This window comes from Bradysia coprophila, unplaced genomic scaffold (assembly GCF_014529535.1).
Source record: "Bradysia coprophila strain Holo2 unplaced genomic scaffold, BU_Bcop_v1 contig_538, whole genome shotgun sequence".
In the NCBI taxonomy this organism is placed as follows: domain Eukaryota; kingdom Metazoa; phylum Arthropoda; class Insecta; order Diptera; family Sciaridae; genus Bradysia; species Bradysia coprophila.
The window spans coordinates 778,077-797,926 of NW_023503785.1; the positions used below are offsets into that span (position 1 = coordinate 778,077).

At 36.3% G+C, this 19,850-nt stretch overlaps 2 protein-coding genes across 2 annotated transcripts in view; one reads left to right on the forward strand and one right to left on the reverse strand.

Annotated features, from left to right (window-relative positions):
• Positions 1-5,529, reverse strand: part of LOC119083014 — a 64,375-nt gene extending 58,846 nt beyond the window's left edge. The window contains exon 1 of the mRNA XM_037192651.1: positions 4,950-5,529. The gene's annotated coding sequence lies outside the window, so the exon portion shown is untranslated. The remainder of the gene's footprint in view (positions 1-4,949) is intronic.
• Positions 5,530-13,876: 8,347 nt separating this feature from the next.
• On the forward strand, positions 13,877-18,844 carry LOC119083017 (UDP-glycosyltransferase UGT5-like). Its single transcript, XM_037192656.1, has 8 exons — positions 13,877-14,024; positions 14,109-14,568; positions 14,749-14,822; positions 14,994-15,246; positions 15,314-15,498; positions 17,721-17,829; positions 18,309-18,355; positions 18,415-18,844. Exons 1-8 carry the CDS (start codon positions 13,989-13,991, stop codon positions 18,835-18,837), a joined length of 1,587 nt encoding a protein of 528 aa, XP_037048551.1. The 5' UTR covers positions 13,877-13,988; the 3' UTR covers positions 18,838-18,844.
• The last annotated feature ends 1,006 nt before the right edge of the window (positions 18,845-19,850 follow it).

Here is a 19,850-nt window from a genome sequence, read left to right on the forward strand (position 1 = left end):
TACACACTTGCCACAAACATATTCAACTTTGTTGAATTTTGATTTTATTCCATTGTTTAAGTTGAATGGAATAAAATCAAAATTCAACAAAGTCAGATGCGATATAAGTAGATGGATGTATATACCATACCGTCTAAATACAATGCATATATGAGTGGTTGGTACGTATGTTACTTACATTCACACAATATTACCATTAACAATATTTAATGTGTGACGTTGTGTTACGGACAAGGCTATATGTAAAATGCACTTGAAATTCCTCATGTGTTTTACTTACCCACATCGAGTTTTTGTGCTTGGAACAAATTTGTGAACGTTTTACGTATTATGGTCAAATTGTATTGGTTTCGTAGAGTTCTTACATATTAATAATAATGACTAGAAAATGTTTCCATTTCATGTAGCAAAAGTTCATATCGGTACATACAGGTGGTTTAGTTTAAGAAATGGGAGCAGTGCCAACAGGTAGAGAAAATTGTTACAAAAAATTGTTCGTTTTTTTTTAGTTTGGTAAATTTGTAACAAGTGAACTCTTGTCAAATGGAAGAAAGTTGATTGCAAATACCACACATTATTCCTTCGAATTTATTTAACAGGAATCGAGTATCTTTCTTACTGTGTGGTGACATAAATCTTGGTTTATAGTGACTGCTTTACGTGATTAGACAATATAATAGTGCATTACGTTGGATGCGGCGGAAGTCATTCATTAGACATGAGGGATCCATTTTTGGATACCAGCCGAAGACGAGATATCCAACTACACGAGTTAAAATAACAGTTTCCACAGCGAATGGAAAACGTTTCTGCCACTGGTTCGATCTGTGAGATAGTGTGTAAGCATCTTACGATGCTCTTGCATTTAATAATGTTGTTTAAAAATGAACCACATCTCATCAGGCCATGGCGACAGTGGCAAACAAGAAAATATGGTCCGAAAATTTATGAGCTTCAACGTACTAGATCTAGCGGAGTTTTGTAATAAGAAATTTTTATCGAAGGAAATCGTTAACTTGACCAGCGTCAGTGTTTGAAAAATTAAATTTAAAGTCTTTGCCACGAGAATGCAGCGAAAGGTGATGAAATCCCGAAAGAAGCAATAAATTCTTTCCAATCTAAGTGTTCTATGTTGACAAAGACAAACCATCTATTTCTCCTGAATCTGTAATGTATTTCGGTGTAATTGCATACGTGAGTATCTGTGAGTATCTGTTAACAGCAGACTAATAAATAAATTTTGGAAGATGGAATAAAAGTAAAAATTCTGTCTAACTTTTCTGTTTCGTTACAAAAAGCTAATAAAATGCAACATTAAAAATGTGAAACCAGTTCACAAAGTAAAATTTAAGACCGACTACGAGTACAAGATTCTATAACGGTTTCTAGGTCACTCTAAAATGTTATTATTTTGTTGCATCGCACAAAGAGAAATGTTTCATTTAACTGCTTGTTCTGTTCGAAAAAATCGCCATAACTTGTAACTCACCGTAAGATTCATAAAATAAAGAACAAGAGAATTTAACCCAAGACAATAAAGTTAATCGAAAGTTTTCAAGTTAATGAAAATCAGATTAAGTTAGTGAAATGCATAGGTTAAAGAAGATTTTAACAAGAAACAACAAATAAAATTTTTTTTTCGTTGAAATGAAATTCAATTTCAACATTTTTTCGTGAAACAATTTCTCGTCTAGCTGAAGAATTTGATAGACGAGTTAAATGAGATTTTTTTGGATTTTAATGGTGATGGTAGATGACATGGCATGAAATAGACTCTCTCAATGTTAAAGGGTATTCATTAAACCCATCAAACGACAGGCAGTTACGATATCTATTTATTAAATTCAATCAAATCTCGTACATTTTGTGTCTATACATTGCGAACTCTGGCAAATATAAAAAGGAACGAATCTGATCAAACTAAGATTTCAGTATTGAAATCTCAAATTTCAGTTCAGTTCAATCCTGATCAATCCGTGTCCTAAATTCTAACTCGTCTCACCTTATGTACTGGAAATACTGTAGAGAGTGAAAAATGCATTTTTCATTCAGGAGGGCCAGAAACGTCACAAACTCTCACCAGATAGAGAGCGAAAACAACAAAATTTTTCTCTCACCTTCTCTTCCACTTTTCGTTCCCAGTGACATCATTTTTCGTACCCGTTCACGTCACTTTTTGCCTGTTGCTAAGAATTCCTTGCAATTGTTACGAATAAAATGAAATTTGATATTAAAGTAGATTTTTGACCATGGTGGTAAAAACGTCCGAGGATGGAGCTGAGCGAAGCATTCCTAGTAACATAATCTGCTATTTATGTTCAATAAAACGACTAAAATAGGATCTAGAATATGAGACGCAATTGAACAAGAGGAGAGTGGTCGAAAAATCATTGAAAAATGCTGATCTGATGATGGTTTGATGGAGAAATCGAACTTAGGGGCTGTTCACATATGACGTCACGCTATTCTACGTAATTTTCGACCCGCCCCTCCTTCTCGTCACGCAAAAAGGGTTTGATTTTATCCAAATATGTTAGAACCGTCAGGTTTTGCTACACCCCCTCCACTCATTCGAGTGTGACGTCATATGTGAACAGACCCTTATTACATAAGGCTTTAATCTGAGTAAAATCAAAACTAATTTGCACTGTGACTTTTAACTTCTGACAATGTTGTCATTATCCTGATCCACCCACTTAAGCTAAACTAAAGAGAAGTGTTGTATAATACAAGTTTGACGTTTGGGTTGTGGTTTCACCTTTTACCGCATTCACCATCCGATGAAAAAAATTGAATCTTCTAAACCTCACAATTGCTTCTCCTCATATCTGTCGCAATAACTTTAATGCAAGACCACATTTTGTCTATTTCGATGTTTCTTATTCGTTTGACACCAATTCAATGGATTCATATACGCAATGCAAACAAATAAACAGCCTTTTTTAGTCAACAAAAAAAATTGTAAGTAATTGTAAGTAGACTGCATTATCATTCGTATTCGAGCTCTGCTTCAGTATTATACATAACGATTAAAGACCATCACATTAAGTTAGTATATATTTTTACGGTTGAAAGTTTAATGACCGGTTCAAAACGTACAACACAAAACAGCACATCACATTTTATAAACGATTTTTAGACGTTTTTTTTCTGCTAAATTCGCACACCATTTTTTTTTTCGTTAATTACTTATGTAAATAGAAAGATGATGATGGATTATGTAAATAATATCCGTATTGTATTAGGCCCGCATATTAGCCATATGGTATTCTAGCCAATGGATGGTGATGGTTAATTTTTACAAATTTTTTGCACTCATTATTCTTGGTGAGTGTGATACAAATTGGAAGGTTCATAAAATTTAATTGAGATTAAAGTGCTTCAGCACAAAAGCGAAACGGTTTCGTTATTCCGGTGGCGGCGAGATGAAAACAGGAGATGGACTTTTAGGTGTATTGTTTCGGTCAATTACAATTTTTGGGTGGCATGGAGTAAAATTTAACATTTTGTTTGTGTAACCATTTGATGGCTAAGCTATAGGTAATTAGAAGTGGGTTTGTGTGTTTGTAAGATTTGACACAAGAAGTACCATTTCCATCACTTGACCTTTTGCTGAAAAATGTGCTATATTTTACATGTTAGCCTAATTGTACGCAGATTACCACACTAGGGAGGTAATGTAGCCTTTCCCTCTCAAGGTAAAACCTTTTTTCCTCGCTCGTACAATACAATGCCTTCGGCTACATTTATTCATCTGGATACGAGGTATCAAATTAATTCCCTGGTGCCTGGTATTATAAGATCCTTTTTTATCATATGAGCGAAAACGAGACAACAGTTGCACTTGTCAATAATTTCCATTTATCCATCTAGACAGCCGATTTATCCTTCTAGATAAATAAACGTGACGTCACAACATGGCGCGAGTATGATAAAGTAATCTACTATAATTTAACGCATAAATACGTAAGCCGATCCTATTTGTGAGAAAAAGAATCGAGAATTTTGTTGACAGTATAGATCTTCTGAAGTTCTTAAATAGACTGGGTGGCGTTTTTTATAGCTCAACACTTTGACCATAAGAACAGACAAGTTATGAATAAGAAAAGGATCCCTTGCAGGCTTCATCACAGGGTTTACCAAATTTTACATTAAAAATGCATTGAAAGTCCTTTATATCTGTTATAGACGGCTGTCATCTGTTATCTCAAATTTTCCCATATTTTCCTAAATTTGGGTGAATATGGAAAGTATGAAAAAAATGTGACGATTTTGGCGATTTAAAGAACGCCGTCGTTATTTTCATGCTTCCTTGCTTCTTCGAGATTCTTCTGTTTTTAAGATTTTAAAAATTCAAGGTCAAATCGCCAAAATGACAAGAGTCGCAAAAAAATCGCCGAACGGAAAGGAATCGCCAAAAACCTTGAGTGTATCCAAATTATCATTTTTTTTCAACAATTCTTCCAATTTTGGCGATAAAAAAATCAAATCTGCAAAATTAGAAAAATCACCAACAATAATTTTAAAACTTCCAGTAATCGCAAAGATTCGCAAAAATGAGGAAAATCATCAAAAAATGATAATATTTTCTGGCGCTTCAATTTTTTTGGTGATTTGTTTTGCGAAGTGTAAAATTTTGGCGATTTGACATTGGCGATAGAATCGATAAATGAAGCATTAATTGAGTCAATTTTTTCGATATCGATAAAAATTGAGCAGATCGCCTGTTTGTGTTTTTCAGACTGTAATTATTTAGCTAAACTTACAACTTCTGAAATATTTCGATTCTTATAAAATTTAATTTGACTTGACACGAAAAAATATCTTTCATCGAAAATCAAAAAATGTCCCAAAAGATTTGATATAAAAAGGACAATGATCCTATGACCCAGATCCTATGATTCTAACTCAAAAAGTAATTTCAAAAAAATACTTAATTTAAATCCTACCTTATCTCAATCAAATCGTCCAATTAAATCCTTTCAAAAAATGGCCAACTGCACAATGTTCGTAGCGCTATAATTCTTCTTCACTGTTCCGTTCACAAAACTGTTTTAAATTCCTCTGCGGGAAATCAGCGCAAGAACATTCAGATTAACTGTTTTTCTGCTTTTCAAAAACTCAAAATCCATTCAACAATCGTAACTTCCAATCTATCTTCTGTTCATGGCTTATTAAGTCAAACACTTTTGAGAATCCAATCCCAAAAAAACGTAATATTCTACGAACAATGAGTTCACACTTTTTGAGATTTTTAATTATTTTTCTCCAACGAGGAATCAAATGAAGAAAAAAAAATAGAAAAAGAATCCAATTGTCAGTTTTTTGCACTAATTTTTTTTTTAAATCCACCTCGAATGTAAAAACAGTTTTAAAATCAAATAAAATTCACTGTTGTAAACTCACAAACGTATCAAGCAAAAGCAACACGAATAAAAGAAAATAATAAAAAAAACCGAAAGAAAAACACAAAATATAAACTACCGAGTGTTAAGAAATAAAGATGTTAGCACATCGGTTGCATCATGGGCAATGACTTTGAAATGACGAATGACCGTCTTTTATGCCCTCTTTCGATAGGCACGGATGGTTGGTTCATATACCCATAATACCTTTCTTACGATGATAATGGTATATAGAATACAACAATGATGACGGTACATGTAAAGAGAGAGAAAGAGTTCAGAGAGAGTCAGTGAAAGAGAGAGAATTTTCCATTTCTTTCTGGTACCATTCTTTTCTGATGTAGACTCTGTGAGCTGTGTATTCTTGGCTTCAATCAAATAAAAAAAATCGTTTAAGCTCTTTGATGTTGTTGCTGGTAGTTTTAGTAGCTTTTCGGTATATTCATTTTAACGTGAGATTCTTGCATTGAACTCTTTACTCTTAGTTTTCGATCATGATTGTGTATATACGTATACGGGAAAAATTTACTTTACTTCCAGAACTACCACATCTTACATTGTCTTAATAAACATCCTCTTTATATTCGAACTAGCACTGACAATCTCAACTTCACTGACACATTAAACTCAAATGACACTCTTAACACACCGACAATCCCAACAACACTCACACTCCTAACAATGCTGACACCAAAATAACAATGACACTCTTAAACGTAGTGGCATTCCTAACCCTACTGATACTCCTAACCAAACTGACACTTCTAATCACACTGACACTCTCAGTCGTACTGGCACTTCCAACCACGGTGCCACTCGCAACCACACTGACACTTCTAACAACACTAAGACTCCTAACCCCACTGACACTACACGTTTTATTTAATTTTAGTTCAAAGGGAATCGTAATTCCATGTGAATTGCAATGACAAGTGCCTAGAAAATCGCAACTCCAATGGAATCGTAATTCCTAGCATATCGTATTATGGAGCGGAGACGTTAACGTTAACCAAAGCTTCAGAAAATAAATTAAGAGTGGCACAAAGAGCCATGGAACGGAGTATGCTTAGAATTACACTCAGAGATAGAATGACAAAATAATGGATCCGACAACAAACAAAAGTCGTTGATGTCATGGAAAGAATAGCATCTTTAAAGTGGAGCTGGGCGGGACATATTGCAAGAAGGACGGACCAAAACGCTGGACCAAAACTATCATGAACTGGAGACCACCTAAAACACGACCTAGAGGTAGATCACCAGAGAGATGGAATAATGGTATAAAGAGAATTGCAGGCACAAATCGGCAACAAGTGGCGACCGATCGTTCGAAAAGGAAAAGAAGAAGAAGAAGAAGTAATTCCTATTCCAAGTGAAGCCGAGGTGAACTCAAGCGAAGTGCTGGATGCCAAGTGCTATAGGTGAGGCTAAGTGTAACGATCTTTCGGTTTTATTTAGATTTGTTATTTGCAGAAATGCGGTAATTTGATCAATATGCGTCAATTGAAATGCTGAGTAACTTTGCTCTTACAATCATGATTCGTCTGGTGAAGAAGTAACGTTGTGCTAAATGCTAAACCGTAACAAAACAACAATCAGCTTTACGCATTTATCTCGTTGCGATGGATGACCAGTTTATGACCAATGTACAGTTTGAAATTTCTTTCAAGGTCGTAATAATAATGGCCTAACCACCATGTAGTTAGTTCGGTTTGATTGACCCACATAAACACCTCAATTATACATTGTTGATGTGCATGTTCCGAATTGATTAACTTAATTTATGTTAAATGAAGCCAATAATAACGAAAATGTTTTGCTAATTTCATTACGTTTACCGTTATATTTGAATTGTTCGGTTTGTGATGAGATCATAGAGAGATGGTTTTTTTACTGACCCTGTGTGAGACAAAATACTCACAATATTTTGTCAGTTGCAAAGTTCGATATTTGAATTGATTTTGAGTGGCTTTGCGTGGTTAACAAAAAAAAACGGTTCGAAGCTGTAAAGTTGAGGAACGAGAGGAGAAAAAAAAACTAAAATGTCGATGCGGTCGTTCATTAATTACTAAATTGAGCAGACCAACGAATTTTCCAATTCGACCGCCTCTTTATCTTTCAAAAAGTCAATTAACTCAGAGAACCCATTACGAATTTTTAATGTATTTTCACATTATGCATTGCATTACATTATTTTATACTTAATGCATACATATATACACGGAGATGACTGGGTAATGCGTCTTTCTTCTGAGTTTTATTCAAGAAAATTAATTAATTATTGCGCTTAATAATAGACTAGATAATAGACTTAATAACAGAAATATAGTCAATTTGCTTGGTATGCTCGTTTGGGAAATTATTGCAGACAGTTCGATATATATGTATGGTTTGTTCACACTGATCGTGAAATTACATTCGGACTTGCTTGAAAATCAGTTGTCAATCGAACGGTTCATACTGTTCGCGTGATAATTGGGGTTAAGACGAATCGACACAAGGATAAATTGTAGCCAAAATTTGTGCGAAAAAATCATATATTTTGGTGATAAAAATTCCGTTCGTGTATTGCTATCAAAAATTCAAAAATAGATCATCTTCGAGATACGGTCACATCACTGCTACTAGCTACTAGCATGAACACTGGAAACTGCGGGAAAAAGACCGAATTCGACTTTTTCGAAGAATTATTTTCATTTATTAATTCTCAATGTCACTCAAAAACAATAGATGTGTCTTCGTCTTCGATTATTTGTTGCTTTCGGCAAGCTTAGAATCCATCCACAGTCTTCACTCCAGGTTTCTGATATATGTGTGCCTCGCGTTGTACTTCTACAGATTTAAACATTGAAATAAATTAATAAATAATTTTCTTGTCGTACGCTAAAGCTAAAGCGTTCGACACGCTTCTTGTTTCAAAAATAATAACAATAGCACGAATCCAACAAAATTAATTTACATTTTCGTCTAATCGACGCATCAACATAACACATTCGAAATCTGCTCGCATAATATTCATTTTGTCGTTCGACAAAACGCCGGGGGAGGTGCGGGATTTCAGTAAAAACCCAACTTTTAGCAAAATGGAAGCTTTTATCATTGAAAGAAAAAGGGACACCTTGCAACACTAAAACATTATAGTTATTGGTGAAATTATGAGTCGCCCAAAATTTCCCTGTCGTCGACAAAATTATATTCGTATGATAACAAGCTTCAAATTGTAGATAAACATTAAAACAATAATGATTTCGTTCTGTCGAAAGGAAATCTAACGTTTAGATGTTTTGCCCACTTTCATTTTTGTGTCAGTCAATACCAAAAAAGAAAAAACATTTTTCGAGAACAAAAATCCTTTTCGCCGACACAAACAAATGAATCAAAAACTGAATGAAAAAACACAAGCATCTTGGCCTACTAAAAAACGCGATTTCGAAAACAGCGATTTGACCTATTATAAGACGGGGTCCGGAAACAAAAAGAAAAAATCGAACAGACGTCGATCCAAAAGGTTCAACAAAGACTACAGTACTCCAACGGCTCAATAAGGACGGGACATACTCAAACGGCTCAACAAGGATGGGACAACTTAGACGGCTCAACAAGGATGGGACAATTCAAACGGCTTAACAAGGATGGGACAACTCAGACGGCTCAACAAGGATGGGACAACTCAGACGGGACACAAGACTTGGGTTATCAAAAATCTTAGTACTCTAACGGCTTTACTAATGGCTCAACTAGGACACGGGGCACCAAAGATTCGAGGCATCAAAGACACTCGAGGCATTATAGACTTGGGATACTGAAAAAACGCTCGAACATCACCGTCATCACAAGAACCGGGTCAATTTTTCGTTTTCCGTTTTTTTTCTGTTTTCATTTTTGTTTTTTGGTTTTTCGTTGTCGGTTTTTTCTCCTTTTTGGATTAATGATCGTGCAGTTTTGTTAGTGTCAGTGACAATGTTTTTAGTTTGTGTGTTTTTGCGGTTTTCTGGTTTTCTGTTTTGTGTGAAATTTGAGTGATTTTTGTGTGAAGGCGAGTGGATTTTTTGTGTGGAAGCGAGTGAGGTGACAACTAGGAGTGATTTTTAGTTTGTTTTTACGTAGGCTTTTGTTCCGTGTTTGTTTTTTGATTGAAATGAATTTTCTCTTTGTTGAGCGTGTTGTCGTGTAACGGACCAGTGGAAGCGACTGAAGATGGTTAGACCACGCTAACCTCTGACCGCCACTGGATCCGGAGGTCGAAATGGCAATTCGTCTCTACATTCGCTTCACGCGTACCATAGGAAAGGGAAGAGTGATTCTGCTCTGTTTGTTTAGCTGTCTTCGGTTGAACTTTACTTGTTCTGAGCTCAGGCTCCTTTTGTGAGTAAAATTATATTGTTTTGTTGCATGTAAGATAACGCCACCCCTGGAATTAGTCTGGCTTCCAGGTAAAATAAAGTTTTGTACCACCGGTCGATTACAAAGTATTCGTTTGAACTTGATTTTTCCTGCGTATTAGATAACACCACCCCTGGAATTAGTGTGAATTCCAGGTAAAATAAAGTTTTGTACCTTCGGAATGTTGAAATTACCAACACAAAAAGTTAGTGTCGGTTGTGAAAAATATTCTGTGATTTCGATGTGATTTAATACAGTTACAGATTTTGTGTGTAAATGTGTTTCTTGTGTGGTTTAATAAACTGGTTTATAAAAGTTCACTTAAGGTATAGCTAACCGTGCAGGTGTACCTGACCAGCTACATTATTTATCAGTTTTGGAAAATAATTACGAATGAAAATACGCAAATTAACGTTCTAATTAATCTTTAGAGCCTAAAGATGAATTTTTTCATGAAAATAATACGATTATTATGTTTACTTATTTGATAAAACCATAAAATGAAACCAGTGCACCATCTCAGTACAAAGTTGCACATTTCTTAAGAAAATCGTAAGATCGGTGTGGTCTAATTTAAGGATTTTATTGACAAAAGAATTATTAATGGACAAAGTTTTGGTGTTTTTAGGTAGTAAATAGTTCGACAATTAATATTATTAACATAAATAGCGTCTAAAAGTTAATATTTGATTAATTACATGGTGGTCAAAACATTGCATCAAAAATATGCCATGTTTGTGTAGTTGACCGCACCAAATTCCGTACATTTTTCTTCATGTGACAAATTCACCTTCCATGTGAATTGTTGTGTACAAAATGATGTGATTAAAATTCGTTGATATTTTGTGTTTTTATGAGTTTTTATCATTGAAATTGGTTAATATCAGTGAATTAAGAGTGAAAATGTGTCGAATAATGCGAAATTATTGCGAAAAATGTGAAAAATGTCTTAATTTTGTAGCGGTCAACTACTGCAACAAGACTGGTCAGGTATAAAAACATCCGTTTTTTAGTGGTCAGCTACTGCATCAAAAACATCTACTGCATCAAAATCAGTTTTTTACAATAAAAATTAATTAATTGTCAATATTTCTGATATTTTACGGAATGGGAACAGATCAAATTAAATTCTGACGAAGGAAAAACTTAGCTTCATCGAAATCATCCTGAGATACTGATGACCAAAGTTGAAAAATTGCTTAGCCGGTCAGCTACTACCTCGCTTACCTTAGCGGTTGACTTAAAATATTCGTCAAAGCCACTTAAATTGATGAAAATTTTATTTTGACCAATCATGTAAACAAACAACAATATTGTCGTTTGGTGTGATGTGAGTTGCAGAAGAGGTGACCCAGTAGACATAATGTCGGCGGTAATCTTAAAAATTGCGTTTTAGCGGAAACGCTTTAGTTTAAATGTGTGCACGTTTCGGGTAAAATAAATTAGTGCGAAAGCAATCACTTTTGAGCAACTTTACGATAACACCATTAGTTAGGGGTGGGTAACATTCCTTATTGCTTACGTAGCAGTACAATCTTAGCTGCACTTAGTGTGGTCAGTACGTAAAATGTACATATATGCGGAACATAATATTCACATGTCTTGTTAAATAGTTCTGCACGGCTAAAACCCTCAAACAAGAATAGTCCGGCTAAAGCCTGGTGAGGTCTTTTTTCTTTTTCCGTGTAATAGTGTCAAAATTGGCATTACAAAAAAAAAGAATACTGTCAATTTTGACACTATACGTCGCCCATACGTCGCTCTCCAAATGGCGAGTCAGTCAAGTGCTGTGATAGGGAACTGACTACACCTTTCACATGTTCATTAAAATGAACGACACTGTATCCATATCCAATGAAGCGTCATACTGCTTCTATGTAAAGTAAAATGACATTCGTTTTTCTTCTTGCAATTAACTAATTTTTTGACAATTACTTGACAACAATATTATTATACAGTACAGCCAATGAGTAAATAACTAATAATAATAAGTAAATATGTAGTTGTATCGAGGGGAAAACTGCTCCGGAAAGTCATGGTACCGGGGCCAGGAAAGTTCACAATACAATTACACGTAAAGTCAAAGTCATTGGCTCAGCTGACTTCATACAAAGTCACAAAGTAATTGTGCAGCGTTTTTCAAAGTTGTTTCCCCTCGAGTTGTATTATGGATGTGTCGTGTACAGAGGAGGGTAAAGATTGTCTATGACGTGATCCGAAACATTTAATTACTGACATCACTGTGTCATTCGATATTTTTTGCAGGTAATTCTACGGACAAAAGCCGGTTTGTTTTTTTTTATTTCGATTGTTGTTATGGTAAAATGTATAAACAAATCTGCCAACCAAAAATTATTTTTACGAAGAAAAAAGAACCCCGCATTATGACGTGCAATGATCTTACACTCCTGAGTATAATATTAAAATGTAAAATGATTAGTTGTTTTAAATTGGCCAAACGATAAGAAATATCAAATATCATATGTTTGCGATTCATGTATATCACCCATTCCATTGAAAACAGCGAAAAAAGCTATATTTTAGTCCACTTTTTTGTCCAGATGTGCGTATAGTGGTCACTATATAGTTCGTAGATAATAATTTATACCATTGAATTGTTTATAGACGTCATTCTGACAACATGCTGGTATCAAAAGTGCAACATAACAATGCGAAAAACACTATAAATTTCATACAAAACTTTAAAATACCATTCATCAATACATATATATCGAAAAAAAACATATAAACAAACGAAGTACTAGATTCAATATGAATACAATGATATATGCATGCCGTCAATAAAAGGTTACAGGCCTCCAACACCTCCTAAAATGAGTCTTATTATCTATAATCTATAATATAAAGTTTAATGTTTGTTTGTCTGTTTGTTGGTTTGTTTGTCTCTCTATAGGAGCCCAGACGGAAAGTCTTAAGACTTGGCATACGAAACGCGCGAAAAAAAAATCATTTTCTTGCGTTATTTGACGCGAGAAAAAATTTTCAACGCATGAAATTATTTTTTGGGAAATGTTTTTTGGGGAAAATTTATTTTTGATGTGTGGATGTGGAATATCTTAGCACAACTCCAGATTTTGTTGAGTTGAGTTGAGATTGAGGCCGTAAAGGCGTTTCAAATCCAGGGCAAAGCCGGGTACTACACTAGTACTCCTATAAATATCAGGATCAAGGTCAATACAATCAGTAAATAAAAATAAAAATGGGAGCAAGATAAAATGATCTATTATTTTCGCTTTAAACGAAATACAGTTTTTGTAGAAAGCATTTAAACAACATCGCGGTATAAAAGCATTAGAGCTGTTTGTGCGCGGTTTTCCCGACAAAGCCTTACGAATGTTATGCAAATGTTCAAATGTACAATGAAATATCACAACTTCTAAACATTAACGACAAGCCGTTTGAGTGAAAATAATATGGATCAAACGTGTCTGCTTCTATGATTTTGCATTTAAAAATTCTAATTCTCGTAATTTACTTACATTCATATGAAAATTTTAAACAAAGTCATCCACAGTGACGCTTCACATGTTTTATGTGAACCATTTTCTTCCAACCGGACACTTTGAACGGTTTGTGGTTGAAGTTTCATTGCTCCATTTGTGTAATTTGTTTTTAGGTTTTTTTGGGTTTACCGCGCGTAAATATATCAAATGTACACGTGCGTAAGCTTTTATACTGTAATTCAATGCAAACGTAATTCAATGTACAAAAAGATACTTCGACGAAAACTACATTTAATCGAAAATCGATCAATATTAAATGCGTCGGCTTTACTGCCACGGAAATGTTGGCTTTAACGCTTTTTATTTTTAAGATCTCAATAAAGCAATTGTTTTTGAAATTACTAACAATAGATTTGATAATAATATTCTGTAAAATGTTTGTGTTGGCTCATTCAAACAGTCTCACCCATTTTTAAACTAAAAATGCTTTTATGCCACTCAGTACTTTATTAGGCTCACGATGACGCATTATGACGCAGGAAAATGCAGGAAAAATTGGGGAACCATTTTTCAAAAAATAGACTCTGTTTATAATTTAAAGACATCAAAGACTAGATGGAATGACCCATATACGTAAATGCTGAGCAAGTATTCTTGACGAGTATAAAAATAGATTTGAATTATTTATTTAGTATTCGTTGAATTTTGAATCGTTTAAGAACAGCTGTGTGTAACTATGGTACTGCCGCGTTCTATAGTTTTGACTGCTTTTGTAAATAGATTCACGTCATAGTGACGAAATTGTTCATTCATTCATTCATTCATTTCCTTTCTAATAAATAAATTTACTTTGTAGAATCTTTGGTTATCTGTGTTGTTATTAATCGGCACAACAGGCGGATCGAAAATATTATTTTTGGCGCCAATTAACGGAAAAAGTCATTGGCTCTTTATGCAAAACTTCATCAAAGCACTACTAGATCGTCATCATGAAGTAACAACTTTAACACCAATAACTTGGGACGGCGTCAGGCCAGACAATTACACGGAGGTGTTGATCGATCCACCATTGAACATCGAAGACATATTTCCGCAATCGAAAGTGTTTACTGCAGAAAAAGGTTCGGCACTTGGCTATTTATTTGTGTTGCCCATGGTGGGCCGTGCTACCGTCGAAAAGAGCATGCAAAGTAAAAACGTCCAGAAATTTTTGCACGATGACAGTTTGCGCTTTGATTTGGTGATCTTGGAAGAGTTTGCTATGGATAGTCTTTGGATGTTTGCTCACAAGTTCAAAGCGCCGTTGATAAGTATTTGTAAGTAATTTGTAATTGGGATAGACAATTTGCCTAGAGTTCCTTAAATATATAAAACTCAGATGAATGATGACAGATGGCGTTGCTCCCGCTTCACCGGAGAGGGGATATCGCCATCTGATATCATTTCTCTGAACTGTGAACTCATTTAAAATTCGATTGAATGCTTCAAAATGTTAGGTTCATACGGATATCCAAATTTTATTGATCGGCAATCTGGGATGCTCACACCTTGGAGTCACGTGCCTATGTGGGTAAGTGATTGTCACAACATTTGTGAGACTTTGCCATTTCACTCCTGAGTCTCAGAGTCTGATAGAAAACTCTCAGAACGGGTAATTTATAGCTAAATGATTAGAAATGAGCGTCGTTACATAATTTAATGTTACTTGAGCAGATGATGAAGCTACATAAATTCTTTGCAGACCGAAACTTATTCTGACAAAATGTCCTTCATGGAACGACTAGACACCACGATACTGTCCCTAGCTGATTGGATGGTCTATAAATTCTTTCACATGCACTGGCAGAATGATCTGGCCAAAAAATACTTTGGTCACTTAGGAGACCTTCCATCGTTGGAAGATTTAACGAGAAATATATCTGTGGTTTTGATCAACACCCATCGAAGTATATCGCCGCCCAGACCGTCTATGCCGGGCACTGTTTTCGTTGGAGGTAAAAATTCAGAAAATAAATTGCATTTTTCCACAATACATTCAACGGCTGCAACTATATACATTAGGAGCGCACATCAAACATGCAAATGCATTGCCCAAGGATCTTCAAACATTTTTAGATGGCGCCCATGAGGGAGCGATCTATTTTAGCTTCGGAACATATGTTCGGAACACTGAAATGCCTCCAGATCGAATGGAAATGATTTTGAATGCATTCGAACAGATCGGCAGACGTGTTCTTTGGAAGTACGATGATGATATTGTCCTGAAATTTCGACGACATGAGTATCGGTGACTTCCTGAAGAAACGGTGACTTCCTGAAGAAACGACGAGAAGAAAAGGTGACTTCCTGAAGAAACGACGAGAAGTAACGGCCACTAAAGTCGCCGTTTCTTCTCGTCGTTTCTTCAAGACGTCACCGTTTCTTCAGGAAGTCACCGTTTCTTCAGGAAGTCACCGTTTCTTCTGGAAGTCGTTGTTTCTTCTCGTCATTTCTTCAGAAAATCTAGAGAGGCGTCATTACATGTCGCCGTTTTTTCAGAAAGTCGCTGTTTCTTCGAAACCGTCGACTTCCTGAAGAAACGACGAGAAGAAACAACTACTTCCAGAAGAAATGGTGAGATGATTGCAACCAACTAAAGCAAATAAAATAAACAGTTTCATATTTTAATTTAAATGAATTAAATCTACGTACAGTGGCTTATTTTTGAGTTGAGCTGAAATTTCCTAATTTTCATCTCGCCGTAAAGGCGTTTACTTGGTTCTTATAGAATTCATCCTTTTACGAATTGTAACGTAAAGGAGTTTAGTTCGTCCCTACAAAATGCATCTTTTTACGAAATGAATTTTCAAAAAGTGTTTTAACACGCTGAGCAATCCGGCTCATTGCCCCGGAGCGAAGCGGAGTCAGTACCTTTTAGGAGTTAATTTTTTTCCTCTCGCATCGTCTGATAATTAGCCGCATAAAAAGCGTTTATTATACCGATCGGTCTATCACGAGATGACGGAAAACGGCCAGATGGAACAACTCTATCTCCCTGGTCAAAGGGAAAACGTTTGGTCTGGGATGTTACCTGCGTAGACACATTAGCGCCAACATATTTAAATTCCTCATTGAAAAAAGCTGGCTCGGCGGCGGAATTAGCATGTAGCCGGAAGCACAGTCACTACACAAAAATTAAGGCTGCAAATTTTATTTTCGTTGGCTTGGCCGTCGAAACCCTAGGACCTTGGTGCAAAGAAACAAAGTCTTTCGTTGACACAATCGGAAAAATGCTAATAGAAGAATCGGGTGATATACGAGCTAAGAAATTCCTATGCAATAGAATTTCATTAGCCATACAACGTGGGAATGCAGCAAGCATTCTTGGAACACACCCTATAAATGAAAAACTTACAGAAATTTTTGATTTGTAAAACAATGTCTCATGTACACTTAAAATTTTCAAAAATCAATAATAAAAAACGAAAAATTTTAACACGCCGAGCGATCCGGCCCATTGCCCCGGAGCGAAGCGGAGGGCCGCAATGCGAGCCGGGCGCCGGAACGGTGTCGGTAACTTAGGAGTTAATTTTTTTCCTCTCGCATCGTCTAATAATTAGCCGGAACGGCGTCGGTAACTTAGGAGTTGCTTTTCTCTCGCATCGTCTAATAAAGAAAATATAGAAGAAAATTAGGAATTGAGTCATTTTTTACTTTTGCCATAGAAATGATTCGGGGAGGAATTAGTCCATAATTTCAGGATATATACAGAAGTCATAGATAAAGTACCTGACAACTGGTTTTTGATACATTTTGTAAAAGGAAGAGTTCCATATGGTTGAACAAAATGGTTGAACATTTCGTAAAAGCACGGCAGAGTAAAATAAACCAGGCAGGAGTGGTTCATTTTCGAAACGTCTAACTTCAGTATACATGCTGAATTTATGGACAACGTTCTTGCCAAACTTTCGCCTGGCCCCACTTCAGCAGCTCGTCGGTTTGTGTGGCCTGTGTTATAGGGAACTTTTCTAATTGTTTTTTTGTGCTTCTTCGGTCTCACTTCTTCAAAAAGTCACAGTTTCTTTAGAATGTCACCGCTTCTTCGAAATCGTTCACTTCCTGAAGAAACGACGAGAAGAAACGGCGACTTCCTGAAGAAACGATGAGAAGAAACGGTGAGTTCCTGAAAAAACGACAAGAAACTTCCGTCTCCTATTCTTCAGGAACTCGTAATTTCTTATAAATTCACCGTTTCTTCTCGTCGTTTCTTCAGGAAGTCATCGTTTCTACAGAAAGTCGCCACTTTTTACAAAAAACGGCGACATCCTGAAGAAGCTGTGACTTCCTGAAGAAACGACGAGAAGAAACGGCGACTTCCTGAAGAAACGGTGATTTCCTGAAGAAACAGTGACTTCCTGAAGAAACGGCGACTACTCGCCGTTTCTTCAGGAAGTCGCCGATACTCATGTCGTCGAAATTTCAGGACAATGATGATGATGAAGCAATTCAAAATGTTCCGAAAAATGTCATGATCCGGAAATGGATGCCACAAAATGATATCTTAGCGCATCCCAATGTTATACTTTTTATAAGCCATGGTAAAGTTTTGATTGTGTTTTCTGGATATGGTAACAAGGTGGCGATGGCGCATCCATACAAAAGATAATTACACGTTTTAAGGGAGTACGCTCAAAAACAACTTTGTGTTAACTTCATTCAATAGTTTCCTATTGATGTTGATGGCCTGGAGCTCCGATTCTATAAGTCCACTGGCTTGGAGCAGTGACCCTAACAGGTTCCGACTCAATGGAATTTCATGATTCCTTCCGAAGTGGTCTCATCTTGGCTCTCCTGCAACTACGCACACGAACCACGGGCTTGACACTATTATCGCTATTCTACATTTTTTAAATGCTGCTATTCGTAGAGTGTCCAGCCCGTGACACGAACCCTACCCGAGGGATGTAATATCGGTAATTTTTTCATAAAAAGCGACATAGTCTCACGCGCTGAGCGCCACCTTGTTATCATTTTCTAATTTATTTTCAATGCAAAATAATTTACTTCTTTAAAATAGGCGGAATGTTTGGTCACTTTGAGGCACTCTATCGTGGAGTTCCATTGGTACGTCCACCCTTTTTTGATTCAAATCGATTCTTGTTTATCAACTGGATCACTTTCAGATTATAATTCCATTCTTCGGCGATCAGTTTAGAAACGCAAAACGAGCGCAACAAATTGGATACGCAAAGCATTTAGACTTCAAACAACTTAGTACAGATCTGTTGGTCGATTCCGTTCGTGAAATGGTTACAAATAAATCCTATTTGGACAAAGCAAGAGAAATTTCGGCGGTTTTTAAAGACAACATCGTGCATCCGATGGAGGAAGCAATGTGGTGGATCGAACAAGTGCTCAAATTCCGCGGTGCAAAACATCTCAAATCACATGCGGCGCATATGACTTGGTCACAATATTTATTGCTTGATGTATTTGGCGTACTGATTTTGGGCGCTGGAACGGTTTTGTTTGTATTTTACTTAGCAGTTCGACGCATTTGTAAACGGAAATCTAAATCTTTGGAATCAAATAAAAAACGAAACTGACATTCAGACATAAAACATCAAACTTTTTGATTTCAATTTGGTTCTTCATGCCTGCAAGTTACTTCTTAACTTCCATCGGATTTTTCACGGGTGGTTTCGTGGTGAACGCACTGGACTTCCACCGAAATGGCCCGGGTTCGATTCCCGGTGTTGTCAAGGATAGGAATTTTTCTCTGATAAATAGAACGTCCCTAAGTTCACCCAAGCTTCATAAATTGGGTAGTTACGGGATTCGATGCCCGTTACGACAATGTACACAATCATTAGCACTGATGACGTCACTCACAAAGTTGCCAGGTTGTGTACGAAAAAAGGCAATGGCACTGGAGGAACACGTGGTTGGGAAGTTCTACCGCTGCTAGCCGTTCATAGATGGCGCTAATAACAGTGGAGAGCTCGTGGGTGATGACAGCCCAGTACATTCAAAACAAGGCATCAGAACAGTCGGAGCGTTTGCTGCGACTTAGCCCCGTACGACCCGTAATCCTATTTCGTCCGTAACCATAATACGTCCGTAGCCGTAATACGCTCAGAACCCTAATACGTCTACAACCCTCTAATGCGTCTGTTACCAAAATGCAAGACAAATTTACTGAAAGTGTTCATTTTTAAAATTGCGCAGAGCGCAATTACGAAAGCCCGTACGAAGTACCTCTCAAATAAAACCAACAATTTACGACATTATTTTAGAAACCCAAAATTTTTTGCCAACTTTCCATTGGGTATTCAATTACCTCTCAAATAAAACAAAAATTAGCAAAATCGGATGATATTTACTCGATTTATATGCAAAAAACACTTAGGGCCGAGTAGCGGCCTTAGCCCAAGGGCCCAAATTTACTCGATTTATGTGCAAAAAACACTTAGGGCCCCGTAGCGGCCTTAGTCCAAGGGCCCAAATTTGAAACTTTTTTCGCCACGTTCTTTTCGGTATTCAATTATCTCTCAAACGAAACAAAAACTAGCAAAATCGGATGATATTTACTCGATTTATGTGCAAAGAACACTTAGGG